This window comes from Ammospiza nelsoni, chromosome 11 (genome assembly GCF_027579445.1).
Source record: "Ammospiza nelsoni isolate bAmmNel1 chromosome 11, bAmmNel1.pri, whole genome shotgun sequence".
Classification (NCBI taxonomy): Eukaryota; Metazoa; Chordata; class Aves; order Passeriformes; family Passerellidae; genus Ammospiza; species Ammospiza nelsoni.
The window spans coordinates 14,993,442-15,008,765 of NC_080643.1; the positions used below are offsets into that span (position 1 = coordinate 14,993,442).

A 15,324-nucleotide genomic window follows, 5' to 3' on the forward strand; every position below is an offset into this window, starting at 1 on the left:
AGGTAGAGTCATAACTTGAAATAAATCTGTTTTTGGTAACAGTAAAAATGCTGTGAGCTGTTAAATCACCTGGGTAGTTTCACCTTGAATATGTGGGCCAGGTGTAAGGTCAGTGGAGAAGCTTTGTTTAAATATATGTTTGAATTTCATTTTTCTCCAGTTATGACTCTAATCTCTTGCTTTAGCTTTGCCAAGTGTCAGTGTTTCTGACCTGATAATCTCAGGAGATTTTAAGGAAGTGCTGTAACTACTTTGCAGATCGCTGTAGAATCTGCTGTTGAAGCTTTCAGCTACCACTTTTGTGTCTCATTTGTCTGTCCTAACATTTCTGACTTTGTAATGTAATTTTTTTAAATAGATCAGTCATTGTGGGGGAAAGCTTATCAAAGGGCTGACTTCATCAAAGCATGCTCTGGCCACACTGAGTGTTCGGTTTTCAGCAACATCAATGAAGGTAAGAGCCAGTTCCTCCTTCTGGTGAGTGTTCAAAGCATGTGCAAAACCAACATGCACAGTGGGGAAATATCCATTTGGAGTTCATGGGGTTTTCTGTACTGCTTAATTGCAGGTTCTGTTTTTAAAACCATGGAACTCTAAGGGTTTTCTAATCTTACAGAATCTCAAGTTTCTGTGAGGGAAGTGTTGGGATGTGTCCCTTCACAGGGACACTTTTGATGCTTGCTTACATGGGATTGTTGGCATAGTTTCCAAAACCATTAGCTCTCCCTGAAGATGTAAGCCAAATGTTGGTGTCCCTCTCTTAAACAGGAAATCCTGGTGCCTGAGGCCTCTGAGTTTGATCAGTGGGAGCCAGAGGATGCACTGGATTCAAATTGTCCAGTGACAGCAATTATTCCAACCTGGAGAACTTTAACAACTTTGGACATGAGTCACAACAGCATCCCTGAAATTGATGACTCAGTGGTAAGAAGTATTTTTAATTTGTGGAAAAAATATTACTTATCTGTGGCATATTATACACAGCAAGGATTTTGGATTTGCTCTACTGCTTTTTCTGGAGAATTTTCAGTTGCACTTTATGTTGATTATCTACCCAAGTTAGTGCTTAGGAGGTTTGTTCTATAAGAACTTAATTTCCTTTGCTGAAGGAGAGTACTTTTGTCATTTTGTGTTCTGTAGGCATTTCCATGAATTCTCACTTTTTGAAATATGCTTTTACTGTTTGCCTTGGCTGTAGGAGCCAATCAGAATTTTTAAAATTTTTTTTTAAAGAAAAAATACCTCATGGCTCAATTTGGAGTGGTTATCAAGGCTGGAGTTTCCTGCATATTTAAAAACCTATGACTTGCTGGCGGCTTTCTTGACATCAAAACAATATGAAAAGCATGAAAACAAAATTTTGGAGTATTTTGCCAGTACTTTAGAATTTTGTTTTGTAAATCAGCGGTTAAGAAAAAATCAACATTCATCACAAGAGCATGGTAAAATATGAAGAAGCTTTTTACTTGAGCTACTCTTGTGAAGCAGGAAATAATTACATGTGTAGCTCAACCAGACATCATAGACTTGGAGCATAATTATCTTGTTCATAATTTTTTGTGATGTAGATTTAAGATGCTTCAAGTCTGTGTGCAGGTCTTAACTGGCCTGTCAAGGCAAATCAATTCTGAGATACAACCAAATTAAAGCAGATGCAAAACACTGATGTCAGAATTCAGCATCAAGTTCAAGGTTTGAGACCTCCAAAATAAATTAATTTCTAAGTTAAAATGCATTTTCTACAAGTTTGTGTGACCTGACCTTGTAGTTCTTGGCTGGTATAATCAGGAATGGATTTACTCTGGGTTTTGGTACTACTGTCTTTATCCAGGTTTGTGTGTAGCATAAATCCCCTGGTTTATCTGTTTGATAAGACCAAAGCAGCATTAGTGAGTTTTATCTATAATTAGTGGGGATAAGCTAGGAGAAATTATTTGTCTTCAGTAAGAAACCAGGTTTTAGATTAAAACTGAATGGTGCTCCTCAGAGTAACCTGGTTTTCTTAAGAGCAGGAGTCAGCCCTTTTTTGACCCTAATCACACAGAATGTTTTCTTAATGCCAGAAGCTGGGAAGAGAGACTGTGTTGGATAAGACCTTTCCATTGCTTTTGTTGGTCAACAGATACTGAAGGAAGTGTGGTCTGACTTAAAACTAAAGTGCATTTAACACATGTGGGTTTTTTTCCCTTCTAGAAATTAATTCCAAAGATTGAGTTCCTGGATTTGAGTCACAATGGGGTGTCTCTGGTGGAAAATTTACAGGTAAGCGATGCATTTGAAGGTGAATTTTTTACCCAAGTGCCCAAGAGCTTAGAACACAGATTTTCATACTTCAGAATTTTGTTGCTCATCTTCATGGAGAGTAGTTTCAGCCCAAACAGCTGCTTCTTTGTAACATCAAGTACTCTTTTAGTGATGCATTTCTTAACTGCTCCTGGATATTTTATTTTCTTTGCCAATATCGACATACATTTAGTTCTTAACTAAATTCATTCACTACCAGCTGTATGCGTGGGTTGGTAAAAATGCAGAGGAGGAAATTAGATTTCTACAAGCTTTAACCTTTGTAATGAACAGTTTCAGGTCGTGTCTTTCATGCTATGTAGTGTCCAGCATGAAAACACTGTTGCACAATACAATGAGCCAGACATAAGATAGCATCTTTGTTCAGTTTTAATTGGTGAATTTTCTGTGCTGTTGTAGCATCTGTACAACCTTGTTCACCTGGACTTATCCTACAACAAACTTACATCACTGGAAGGTGTTCACACAAAACTGGGAAACATCAAAACTCTGAATTTAGCAGGAAATCAGCTGGAAAGGCTGTGTGGTCTTAACAAACTGTACTCATTAGTCAACTTGGATCTGAGCAACAACAAAATAGAACAGGTAACTGTTGACTTTTGGTGTCAAAATGTGTGTTAGATCAGAAGCCATTTATTTTAGTGGATCAAACTTCAAATAAATAAAAGTGGCTGTAGTGATTTTTCCTGATTGTTGTTTGTATGTAATCTATGGAAGAAATGCTCAGTCTGTGTGCTCATTTTCATTTTGCCAGTGTGTATTCATGCTTTTATTCTCAAATACTTTCAGATTGATGAAGTAAAAAATATCGGCGGCCTGCCATGCTTGGAGAAGGTGATGTTATCCAGCAACCCGCTGAGCATCATCCCTGACTACCGCACCAAAGTCCTGGCTCAGTTTGGAGACAGGGCCTCAGAGGTGAGCCCAGGGCTGCCCTTCTCACCCTCCCTTCAGCCTGGGCAGGGAAGTGCTGCAAATGCTCTGAAAACCTGAGGAGTTTTTTGTGTGCATTGGAGAAAGTGTTTAGAGAGCGAAACCTTATTAATGTTATTCAGCAGTGCTCCCGGATCCAAATGAGATTTTACCCTGCCTCATTGGGTAACAGTCTGTTAATATTGAAACACTGTTGTGCTGGAATGGTGTTACACTTACCAAATGTTGCTGAGTTTGCAGTAAAGTGATGTTAGCTCAAGGTCTAATGTGGTAATTGTTTCTGTGTAATAGTTACATGGTTTGCATTGAGCCATGGCAATTTTTGATTATTCCATTAGTAAAAATTGGAGAATGCCTCATTTGCAATACTTTTAGATATTTTAACTTTTTTTTTAGGTTTGTTTGGATAACATTGTTACCACAGAAAAGGAACTGGACACAGTAGAAGTGCTAAAAGCTATTCAAAAAGCAAAGGAGGTGAAATACAAACTCAGCAACTCTGATAAAAAGGTGAGTCTGGTGCTGTGAGAAAAGTAGAATGTGCAGCTTACAAAATTACTTCTACAGGTTAGATGTAAGCAGAATGCAGTGAATTTTCCTTAGCATTAAAATTTTTATGCTTTGTGTTTTAATGTGATATGAACTTTTAATGTTGCCTCTTTTTCCTATGTAGTTTTCAATGTATTTTTGGTAGTTATCTGACCTCTATTTGTGGGCTGGCTCAGGAGAGAGGAAGTAGGAGGAGAAGATAAAATTACTTAATGGTGTACACAGTGAATTCACAGTTGACCTTAACAGCCATATTTTGTATCTTACACAAGTGTTTCAGAGCTGTGATTTTACTGCTTGCATTGCAGAGTACTGAAATTACTTCCCCAAACTTTCTTCCTGTGGGTATTCAGCAGTGGGAGAGAATCAGAAATCTGAGTTCTCCTTGCCTTCCCTCATACCTGGCTGTGTGCTGTGTACTTGGTTAGTCTTGGTTTGGAAGTCAGTGTAGGGACAGAAGAGGTTCTGTCCATACAATGTGGAAATCCAGTTTGATTCTTTCAACTTGTGACGCTGCCAATTCTGTCAATACAGTGATTAGTCAGTGATCAGAATGACTTCTCTAAAAGGATTCTTAGTGGAATTCCACCTAGTGTGAAAATTGAGACTTAGAGGAGGTGACCACCACCACCACCCCCCACCAAAAAACCAAAAAAGAAAAATAAAAAAGCTGGCACTAACTTTCCTTTTACTAAAATTGAGAAAGGTTGTGTGGGCTTATTTTAGTTCAGGATCTCATGTGTCCTGTGTATTTAGTTTTTTTTCTTTAATTGCTGCGTACTTTCTTTATTAGATCAGTGAGGACTCCAGGCTCACTGCTGCCAGCTCCAAATCAAACTGTTCTTCTCTTACTGTTCGTCCTTCCTCTCCCTCTCTGCCTCGTCCTGTCAGCTCCAGCCAAGGTAATCATGTATGTATCGTGCTGCTGGGCTGAGCCTCTTGGTTCTGCTTTTCTAAGCTGCATTGATATACATGAATATTATGTGCATGGATTTAGGGCTTTCAAGACAAGCACAAAGACATGGTAGAATTGGCTTTGAAAGTGAAAGTTGTATGGAATGTGACTCAGCAAAACCTACCTGTAGTTCCCAGTAGTGGTTAAATATCTGGAGTGAGAATTTGGGTACAGGACTTTTTACTGCATCATCCTGCAGAGGACTAGATGCCACTTCCAGTTTTAGAGTCATGCCTTAATGGAAAACTGTGGCATAGAGAGAAATATTTTAAAATTGCTTCACTACTCATTCTTGGTCTGCAAAATGTGAGCTCAAGCAGCATATGTTCCATTAGTGCTTTTTGCAAGAGCTGCATTTCTGTCACACCAGGGGGAAGATAGAGAAAAGAGATGAGTAAAAGACACCTGTGGGATTAGTGTTCTGGCTGAGCTGGTGATTTCAGCACATCTGTTGTGCTCTATAGTACCTGCTGACCTCACCTCAAGTTTTTTTACTCTGTGTTTCAAATGAATGTGCCTGCTGCATTAGGAACTTAGAAGAATGACTTAACTTTCTTCTTTAGCCCATAGGACTGACTTATGTGAATATTCACTTGTGACTGAGAAAAATAAATACTTGCTGGTTTTGGCTTTTGTCTGATTGAATAGTGCAGTAGAATATGCACAGTGAGAGAAAACTTCATACCCATCTAAAAGAGCTGGGATTATCTTCTCAATTTCTTGGCATGGGGCAGGGGGGGCACAGCTTCCTCTTACCATTAATCAGTGGATTGGTGGATAAGGGAGAGAAGCATCCCTGAGGAGCTTGATTTTTGGAAAAAATCCATTGCTGTGACTTCTGCAGAATCAGCAGAGGTTTCTTTGTTCACTCTAGAAAAATGAAACTGTTCTGACAGCATTTGATGAGGGCGCAGACACCTTGATACACATTTGTTGCTATTTGTGTACTTTGCTTTTGTAGCCCTTCTAGCTAACTTTTCATCTGCAGAAAAAATGCCAGTTTTTCCAAAATCAAGTAAATGCTTGCTTTAAAATATTAAGCACTTGACAAACTGTCTCAGTTCTGTAAATATGTAACAACCTGCAGTTTTATACAGGACTTGCTGTAAAAATATGGCTTGCTGTCAGCAACCCCTGGGACTGTTTAAATTATTTATCAACAATTTGTTTTCTACTACAGTAAATGTTTAGGAGCAAACAAATCTTGAGATAAAAGAAAATATAGATCTTTCTAAAGGACTTAGGAGTTCTATGGAGTGGTATAAGGGTCAAGGCTTATTTACTGTAGTCCTTTTCCATAAGATTCCTTCAGCAGAATTTTGGGGAAGGCTTTTATAAATAATGGGAAAATGAGGGCTGTGCAGGCTATTTCTCAGCTTCAACAATAAAAATTTATTATTTGCTACATATCTAAGTATGAAGGGTTGTTTTCAAAATACCAGTTTTGAGAAATCTATTTTAAAGAAAATGAAATATGCTGAGCAATTGATTTCACTGATAGACCTTAAGTCATGAATAATGGAATTAATTTCCTGATGTGCTGTTTCTATGCATTGTTTTCTCTGTATTTTCTAGACACCATCTGTTTCCGTAACATATTATTCATAGTTAATGTCATTGGGAAATGGCTTGTGGAAAAAGATTAAATATTTATATAGGAAACAGAAAATCAAAAATAATGCTGTCATGTTCTGGTTTTCCTGTCAATTTGAGTTTCCTTCTTGCTAACACAGTATTTTGTTCAAGTAATAAATACCTCTTGTGTTTCCTCTGACCATGAGATGTCTTGGTGTAATCTGCTGAACTTTACCATCAATCCAGAAAGATAACATACAGATTTTTTATGCTCAAGCCAGAAACATGTCCACACTGTAATTTTGTTGTCATTTTCATATTTAAATACTTGAGCTGGCTGGTTCAGTGGCAATGCTGAAAATTGATTTGCTCTGTTGAGCCAGTTTGATGCTGTGAATATCAAACTGGCAAAAAGTCAAACGTCCCTGAGAATGTTGCCTTGTATTCACTCATTATAAGTTTTTACTGATGATTCAGCTTTGAACCCTTGAAAAAGGTTCCAAATAAGGTGAGATAATATCTTAAGTGGCATTTGAGATCAGAGCTTCTCTGTCTGGTTGAAGGATGTACAGAGATATTACAGATATTGTTTGATTGAAGCTTGCAGAAATTTGTGAGTGTGCTATAAAGTTCATGAAGAGCACTCTGCCAGCCTAGCAGCTGACTAGTTCTGTTAAAACTGAGCTGTGTCAAGATTTCTTACACCAGAATTTGAGATTGAAATTGATTTTTAGTTTGAGAAAGAAGCTGTAGCAGTCTTTTTCAATTAAACTAAAATTCTGCTTGCTTTTTTATCCTGGCTATTGTGTGAAGGTATGCTTTAGCTTTACTGATTTATGATTAGATCTTGATTATACAATTTTAATCCCACTTGATTGGCAGATACTATAAGATATTTATTTTTGCTTTGCTTCAGTGATTTAAAGAGTTGTTTATGTTTGTTCTAGAAATAATTTGTGAAGATACAGTCCTAGCCAACAGTTTTTTGCAATCCAGTGATTCGACTCCTACAGACCATACAGTTCCCCAGAGATGCTTTGAAATACCAGACTCCAGATGTAAAATTCAGGTAATTGCCACACTTTTGTTTATATTATAGCATTTTTAAAAGCTTTTGCACACTTATTTCTGATGTTAAACTTATATTATCATAGTAATCCGTAGCAAAGGTTTTTTTGCTTCTCAGAGCTATTTTATGGAAAAGGAGGCAGCCCCAAATTTGATTCAAGGGTGTTCAGTCCAGGTTGTAAATTAAATGCAGAATCCAAGTTTACCAGAGTTGCAGAGAACTGTTGCTACTGTGGCTTTGAGATGTTTACCCAGTACTACTATAACATCATTTAACAGCCATTTAGATGCTGAGTGTAATAATTGTGTCTTATCATATTACAGTATCAGTTCTTGAAAGGCTATTCTCTTGCTGGTAGAGCAGAAGAATCTTCTCTCTGTCAATAGGCAATGGCCTTAATTTGTCTTCTTCAATCTCCTCCTATCTGATAACTTCTGGTTTGTGATTTCATTTGTGGTATTGGAAGCACTCTTCATATGCATGGCTTCAAGGAATAAGACAGGAAGACTTGGTGTCTCTTCCTTTGCTACCAGTGTAGTTGGTGTTTGTCAGGTTCCCTTAGTGTTTGGCTTCATGTTACACTAATTCACTAAAAGTTTGTAGAATGCTGAAATGCCTGGGTCACAGGCTGGATCTGTTCTCAGGTCAGCAGCAGAGTTCATTCTTCTTCTGCCTTAGTTGAATGCCCAGCCTAAAGCAAACATTATTTTTGGGTCCTCAAAGGGTGGCTGTTAAACTCCCTGTGAAAACAGCAGGACTTGGCCAGTTTAAAAAGCATAAGCCAGCTTTAACTTTGCTTCTCATGTGTGCTGAACTCTTAAGTAGTTTACAGCTTCCTGATGTTGCTCTCTTCTCCTTAGGCACCTGCCTCTTCATTGGCTTCATGCAAAGAGTATGGTGGTGGTCATCATGTGTGGTAAGCTACATAAATAAATTCTACTTTAAATCCTTGTTAGCTTTTGGGTGATAACTGTTTTCTTAAACACAGCCTTTAAGTCAAAACAGTCTCTTTCATTGTATTCTGCCTCTGGGTTTTTGAACCAAAAATATGTTTTTAACCTTTGAACCCTGGAATGCAGCTGGTGGTTTCAAAACCAGCAATAGCTGCATTGTCTAGTCCTTTAGGTCATGAGGTTGTGCTTACTGGGGATGGGAAAGGAAAGAGGAGTTCAACATTTTAGTATTTACTTTCTATAGAATTACACACTACCAGCCTTTAAAATCAATGGCTATGCAGTACAAAGATGTTCTACAAAATTACACTGATTTAACTGTATTAGCAAGAGCAAATATCAAAGTTCTGAAAAGCAGCACCCTGAATTGTAGGTAGCCATAACTGTTTTTAAACTCAAGTTTGTACTTATTGTGGCTTCTTCTCTCTTTTGAAGTTTGGAGAGAGAACACTGTGCGGTGCCTGACCCCTCTAACACCATCATCTTGCCTTTTAATTGTATGTCCTACACTGCCACCAACCAAGACTTTATCCAGCACCTTTCTGCCTCGATAGTGCAGGCTGTGCAGAAATCTGCCCCCTCTCCCACAGAGAATAAAGGAAGCCCTGTGGGTACTTCCACAGCCACAGACAAAGCAGATGGATATTTTGAAATGGGACTTCATGAAGGAGATCAGACTTTTGAGTTCAGCACTACTTTGGATGCTCAATCATCTGACAACATAGCAGTGGAGAGTGTTGACATAGTCAAAATTCTCTGGAGCTTTTCAATTCACATTCATAAAGGACTCAGACAGTTTGCTTCCTGTTTGGTTTTGACCGATGAGATGCTAGCTGTGTTTGAGATTCCTCATCAGGAATTGAGAGAAAATTGCCAGCACATCCCTTCTGCCTTGAAACTAACACTGTTTTTTCCTTACACTGATCTAATAGAATTTGGCTTTCTCCTGCCAGAAATCTGTTTAACTCTGAAGCTGAAAAACAGTGACCACTGCTTGTTTATTGTTTCAGACTCCCAGAATCTTCAAGACTTTTATTCCTGTTTACAAACGTGTTGCTCTCAACACTATACATCAGTGTTACCAAGCTCCACATGGTACTGTAGAAAAGCAAATCTCCAAGAATTTCTCTGTCAGCTCATGGAATTGAATTGCATTTCAGCTGAAGATGTTGAAATAAAAGGTTGTTTCCCAACATATCTTGTTTATGGGAATAAAACCAATGTTCAGAAAGTCTTGCATCAACCAGAGTCAGCTGGCAATAACAAGGAATGGTCAAAGAATACTTTGTGTTCTGCACTTTATTCTTCAGTTTATAAATCTTCTGACCAGAGTCCCTGTGTGGTCCATCCGTGTTGGATATTTCTAACGCCCCAGCATTTGTACATTGTAAAGGTGGATTTCAGCTTACTGCCAGGTAAATGGGCAGGCACAGAGGAGTTGGGAAGTGTATTTAAGCTGAACAGAATTCCATTGGCATCACTTGTGCTGCATCCAACTCATGGTGCCACACAGCAGAAGGGTTCATTTTTGGATGGACACGTGCTGGAGTTGCTTGTTGGATACAGATTTGTTACAGCAGTGTTTGTTCTACCTCATGAGAAATTCCACTTTCTAAGAATCTACAGCCTTCTAAGGACACTGCTCCAGGATGTTAAGACTATTATTATTTTCAAAGCTTCAAGCAAATTGGATGCTGTAAGAAATCATGCTGTGGAGGCAAACAGACACAGTCAGGCAGCCAGGTAATGGTTCCTGTGAAAGGTCTCTGGCACAGTGCTTGATGTGGCCTGACCCCTGTGTTTGCTGCTGTCATTGTGGTTGGGTTTGGACTGTAGTATTGATGAAATACTTCTGCATTGTACTAGTCTGGTGTAAGTGTGGTTATCCTGGACTGTAGCAGTCCACCTTTTTTTTTGTGTTTTGTTGCTGCAACGTAATTTCTGATGGAAGGAAACTTCCTATTTCATGTCCCTGCAGGCTGAAGTTACAGCAAATTGACAGCTATGGTCAAGATATAAATAATTTAAACTACTAAAAATGGAAGTTATCTAGTTTTAATTTTTGAATTAAATACAAATATTTTTGAAGGGAAAAAGCTGTGCAGATCTTTACATTTTGACTATTTATATTCTGGATCTTTTCTAGTTTCTGCAAGCCTCATCTGACATTGTCATCCTTATACCCATCTGAGCTTCTTATGCAGAAGATAACAGAAGACAACCAGATTCCTGTTCACATTCATGTTTCTGTGTCTCTGCAGTATGTGGCTGGGCTGAAGGGAAGAGCCCTGGTTGAATTTTTCCATAGCAACATTGCAGAGGTATCATGGTCTATAGATCAAGTGTACAAAAACATGCTTTGTGACCTTTCTGTACTACACAGTATCCATAAAAACTTTCCTGAGCAAATTTAGCCACGAGAATTAGGCTCTGGGAAACCTGAAAACATTTTCATCAAGAATCTGTGTGTTATTCCATTTTGGGTTCCCTGCTACAACAACTGGGATCCTGCAAAGCATATTTTGCCTTCAGGATCTGTGGTGCTGAACAGGAGAGTACACTAATTATGTCTGAAGATGTGATTGCTCCAAGAATGTTCCTCTATTTTCTTTAAAGTGGAAAAAGGAAAGAAAGTCACAAGAATGAAATTATTTTGGAATGGTTCTCGGCTACATCAGTAAATAAGTGTTCTGACTTGTTTTTGTAGTACTGTGCATGACTGCAACACATGTACATGGCTGCAGGTACTCCAGAAACATGAACAGATAAACCTGATTCTGAAAAACATTTAAGTGTATGTGGGGAACATCAGATTGAAAAGTAAAAACATTACCCAAAATTTATGATGTGGCTTTTTGAGTGACAAATCACTGTGATCTGAGTACAAATTGAAAAGCTTGAGACATAGATACATTTTTCTTATTCCCTTACCTCTTTTCCAAATGTTTTAAGTAAGCACAGTTACAAGCTGTACTTCTCTTTTTATATCAGGAAAAGCTGATAAAAAAGCAGGTGACTCATTTAAGGGTTCACAGTAAGCCCACCAAGTTGAAAGCTGGGAAGATGCTGAGTTGGAGCAGCAGCTGCAGTGGCAAGCTGTGCTCCTGTGCTCTCTCCAGGGTCTTTGAATCCAACCCTCAGAAACACTTAAAGCCTCAGCAGACTTGAGGTTTGGGAGGCCACTGCTCAGCTGATGATTAAAGTTCTGCCTGCAGTGTTTGCCCTAAAAAGTCTTTCTTATAAATGAGATGTTTTTCTGTATTTTTCTAATTTCGGTTGGAAAGCAAGGAATAATTTGCTTATAACAGAAAAATAATTTTCTTACACAAACACAAGATATTTTCAGTAGCTGCCATTGTGGCCTCATTTGCCACTACCTCTCTTTAACCAGAGCATGTTCAGATGCTAAAGATTTTGAAGTTGTTTCTCTGAGGGCCTAAGGTGATGAAACTGTCTGAAATATCAAAGTTCATGTGTTTATGAAATAAAATTTACATCTTAGGTGGAAAATGAAGAGTTGAGACACCTCATGTGGTCTTCAGTTCTGTTTTACAAGACTCCCAGTGTGGAAGTGATGGCTTGTGTGCTTCTCTCAACAAAAGCGATTTACTTTCTGTTGGATGATTCTTTCATTCATGCAGATGAGCACCAATCAGGTAAAATAGTTACTTTGATCCTTTAATCATGTTACCAGTGTAATCCCTCTCTCTGTGTTTGTCCTCAGTCTAAGAACCAATTTTGGTCAATATTTTTAATTAGACCTCCTAGTTAAAAGGGTCACTATTTGCATAAGGCTTTTATGTTCAAAAAAACAGAGTCTTGAGTCATGTCTGCTTCTCAGACCCTTTTAGCTGCCATGGGATCCATGCTGTTCTCTGATGTTATTTCATGGTCTCTCTCATGATGAAAATGGAAAGTGAAGGGTAATGAACCTCATGGTGGTCATTCAGTTAAAGTGTGTTATCAGTGCATGTGCTGATTTAAATCAGGTATGGGACAATTATTTTTTAAAATGCTCCTAATAAAAATTGCTTGTATTTTGCTTGAGAAATGTTTACTCACTCTACCTAGTTTTTTTCTTAATTTCTTTCTTCAAGTGTGAGATAAGTGTTAGATAGTAATATAAAAATTATGCTTATGGACAGAACAATCTTTTTCTTTTGACCTTTTTATCGTGTGTACTTCTTTAACAGATTTTTGGAACAAAGAAAACTCAGACTGTGAAAACAGCTCTTTCCACCTCTCTTGCTGCTTTGTGCTAAAACTTAATGACCTGCAGTCAGTAAATGTTGGCCTGTTTGACCAATACTTCCGAATTACTGGTGAGTACAACTTGTGCTTTAAGCTTTTCCAGTTCCATTTTGTTCTAGTCTTTTTTAGATGGATCCATGTCTTTATTAGTGAGATGGAAGAGAGGTTTTCTGTTGCTTTATTTTCTTGAATCCCTGGAGCAAGATTTGAATCATAAGTATACATTGTATTTTAAATGAAGAGAAATTATGTATTTTTTGAGGGATTTGTAAGTAATCTATTGTTGTTTTCAAGAATTTGAAAGATTTCTGAATAATAATGCATGTTTTCAGGAGAAACAATAATTTAAAAAAAAATCTTTTCTGATGACAGTTGCCTGTTGGTTCAAGAAATGGTAATGCCACAGTGAGTGAATTATGTTCTGTGTTCTCCTCAGGGCATTCTGCAGATCACATTGTCACCTGCCTGACAAGAGACAGTTACAACACTCACACCTTCATCCAGCAGCTTATGGCAGTCCTGTCACTGCTTGCACGCACTCCTTCACCTGAACCAGTAGACAAGGATTTCTACTCTGAATTTGGGAGTAAAAACACAGGTGAGTCTTTTCTACATGCCATGACTTATTTAGGCATCATACTTTAGGCTTCACCTAAACTGTACTGATTAAAAACACTTTTGAGGGAGATTTATGCATCAGTCATTTCCTATTTGATACTTCAACTAAACTCCCTGATTTAATTATCTTAGATGTGCCTTATGTGAGCAGGATTGTTAAAAGTATGTAAGAGTCTTGCACAAGTGAAGTTACTGATGGCTTCTTGCATTCACCCTGGACTTACATGGTTAGAAATTTGCAGAAAAGTGTGTTGGTAATGCAAGAAGGGCTCTGGCAGAGACCTGCAATCCAAATACAATTATTCCAGTATTGTTTTTAAGCAAAAGCCATGTATCAATAGATACAAAACTTAAATTCTTCCAGCTACAGCCAGCTATCAAGCTGGTTGTTGTTTATCCTAGTACATTGAGAAATTATTGTATAGCACTAAATAGAGATGTAATAATGTATGTTTCTTGCAGGAAAAATGGAGAATTATGAACTGATTCACTCTAGCAGAGTAAAATTTATTTATCCAAATGAAGAGGAAATTGGGGACCTTGCTTTTCTAGTGGCAGAGAAGATGGATGGTTTGACCAATCTTCCATCCCTCAACATCCTTCTGTATGTGTTGGCATTTCAAGTAAATCACTTTGAAGGATCTGCTCAGAACACTAGTTCACTTCAACCTAAAACACTGATCTTGACCAGCTCTGATTTGTTCCTCTTTGATGAAGATTATATCAGTTACCCACTACCTGAATTTGCTAAGGAGCCACCAAAGAGAGACAAGTACCAGCTTGCAGATGGAAGACGAATCCGGGATTTAGACAGAGTGCTCATGGGGTATCAGACATATCCACAGGCCCTTACATTTGTGTTTGATGATGTTCAGAATCAGGATCTGATGCAGAATTTAACACTGGATCACTTTGGAGAAACTGATAGTGTCCCAAAGGGAAATTCCAAACAAGAGGGAAGCAGGAACAGAGAGATCCAGTGGTACATTTTTATCCCAAGTGCAGAAAGCAGGGAGAAATTAATTTCATTGCTTGCAAGACAGTGGGAGATCCTGTGTGGTAGGGAATTGCCTCTGGAGCTCACTGGGTAGTTACTGCACAGCCAAGTGATTTCAGTCTGTATTACAAGGTAAAGCACAGTGAGTAAGTAGATAGCACCTGTCAAGTTCTCTTTGTTTTCATGAGGAGCTGACCTGGACTCCTTTGTTCCCTGGTGCAGTGAACATGTAATAGTACATAGAAATATTCTGAAGTGTTAACTGGGGACTGACCTTCTTGTACAGTCTATTTTTATGCAATAGTATATAGTGAAAAAAACCACATGAGACATCCTGGGAAACTGTATGGAAAATTTAAGGAGTCAACACTAGATATTTTGTCGTCTGGGGCTGTTAAGGTTTCCACTATTTTTCTGTATATATCAGTCTTGCTGTTCTATACAAATTCTAATGTGTAAATAAGGGTAAATGCTTGTGTATGTTCAAGTGCAATGTTCTTTGTACAAGAAGTATTTTGGGTATGCTGCTAATGCTTATTATTTAATGATCTTACAGTTTTACATATGTTTTTCTTTGAGGCCAAGTGTAATTATTTGCTGCCAATCATTAACTTAACAGTAAAATTTGAGCCACAAGCAGGTAACAAATTTTCATATGAAACTATTTTCACAGGCATTCATTTTCCTTCTCCAAGGATAAAAGATTTGCTTGGTAAAGATCCCTTCAGTATTGTCTTGAAAGTGGAAATACCCAATGTGGGTATATTGGCATTTTGTCAGCAAATAATGGATTTGTATCTCTGAACACAAAGTCTTTCTTTTGCCTATCTTGTCAATACAAATAAAGTGTAATTTGACAGTTTTCTTTTGGCCTTGTCTTTATTCAAGTTTATATCTTGTGTTTCCAGGATACCATATGGCAGTTCAGCAGCACACATTCTGTTCCTAGAGTGCATTGTAAAGTATGAAATGTGCAGCAAGCTGAAAGAAGAAAATAGTTCATTCTCCTACAAGACTGTTAGTCCAGAAATACAGCTGAGTCATGGAAACTGAGGATCTGCAGCCTCTAAACACAGTCTGAGGATTTATTTCTAGTACTTTTGCTTATCTGTTAGATATT

At 38.0% G+C, this 15,324-nt stretch overlaps 1 protein-coding gene across 4 annotated transcripts in view; it reads left to right on the forward strand.

The window, feature by feature from the left end:
- NISCH (nischarin) overlaps window positions 1–15,067 on the forward strand; it is a 29,492-nt gene extending 14,425 nt beyond the window's left edge. For 2 of the 4 annotated variants that reach the window (XM_059479822.1, XM_059479823.1), the window contains 15 exons: window positions 359–454; window positions 769–924; window positions 2,194–2,262; window positions 2,704–2,889; window positions 3,094–3,222; window positions 3,634–3,747; window positions 4,580–4,688; window positions 7,264–7,385; window positions 8,246–8,301; window positions 8,774–10,081; window positions 10,485–10,659; window positions 11,841–11,994; window positions 12,532–12,660; window positions 13,026–13,187; window positions 13,670–15,067. In XM_059479822.1, the coding sequence (XP_059335805.1) occupies window positions 359–454; window positions 769–924; window positions 2,194–2,262; window positions 2,704–2,889; window positions 3,094–3,222; window positions 3,634–3,747; window positions 4,580–4,688; window positions 7,264–7,385; window positions 8,246–8,301; window positions 8,774–10,081; window positions 10,485–10,659; window positions 11,841–11,994; window positions 12,532–12,660; window positions 13,026–13,187; window positions 13,670–14,298 (3,594 nt within the window). In that variant the 3' untranslated portion in view covers window positions 14,299–15,067. Of the gene's footprint in view, window positions 1–358; window positions 455–768; window positions 925–2,193; window positions 2,263–2,703; window positions 2,890–3,093; window positions 3,223–3,633; window positions 3,748–4,579; window positions 4,697–7,263; window positions 7,386–8,245; window positions 8,302–8,773; window positions 10,082–10,484; window positions 10,660–11,840; window positions 11,995–12,531; window positions 12,661–13,025; window positions 13,188–13,669 lie in introns of those variants that run through there. The other 2 variants (XR_009419218.1, XM_059479824.1) reach the window with 2 other exon arrangements.
- Window positions 15,068–15,324: the final 257 nt, after the last annotated feature.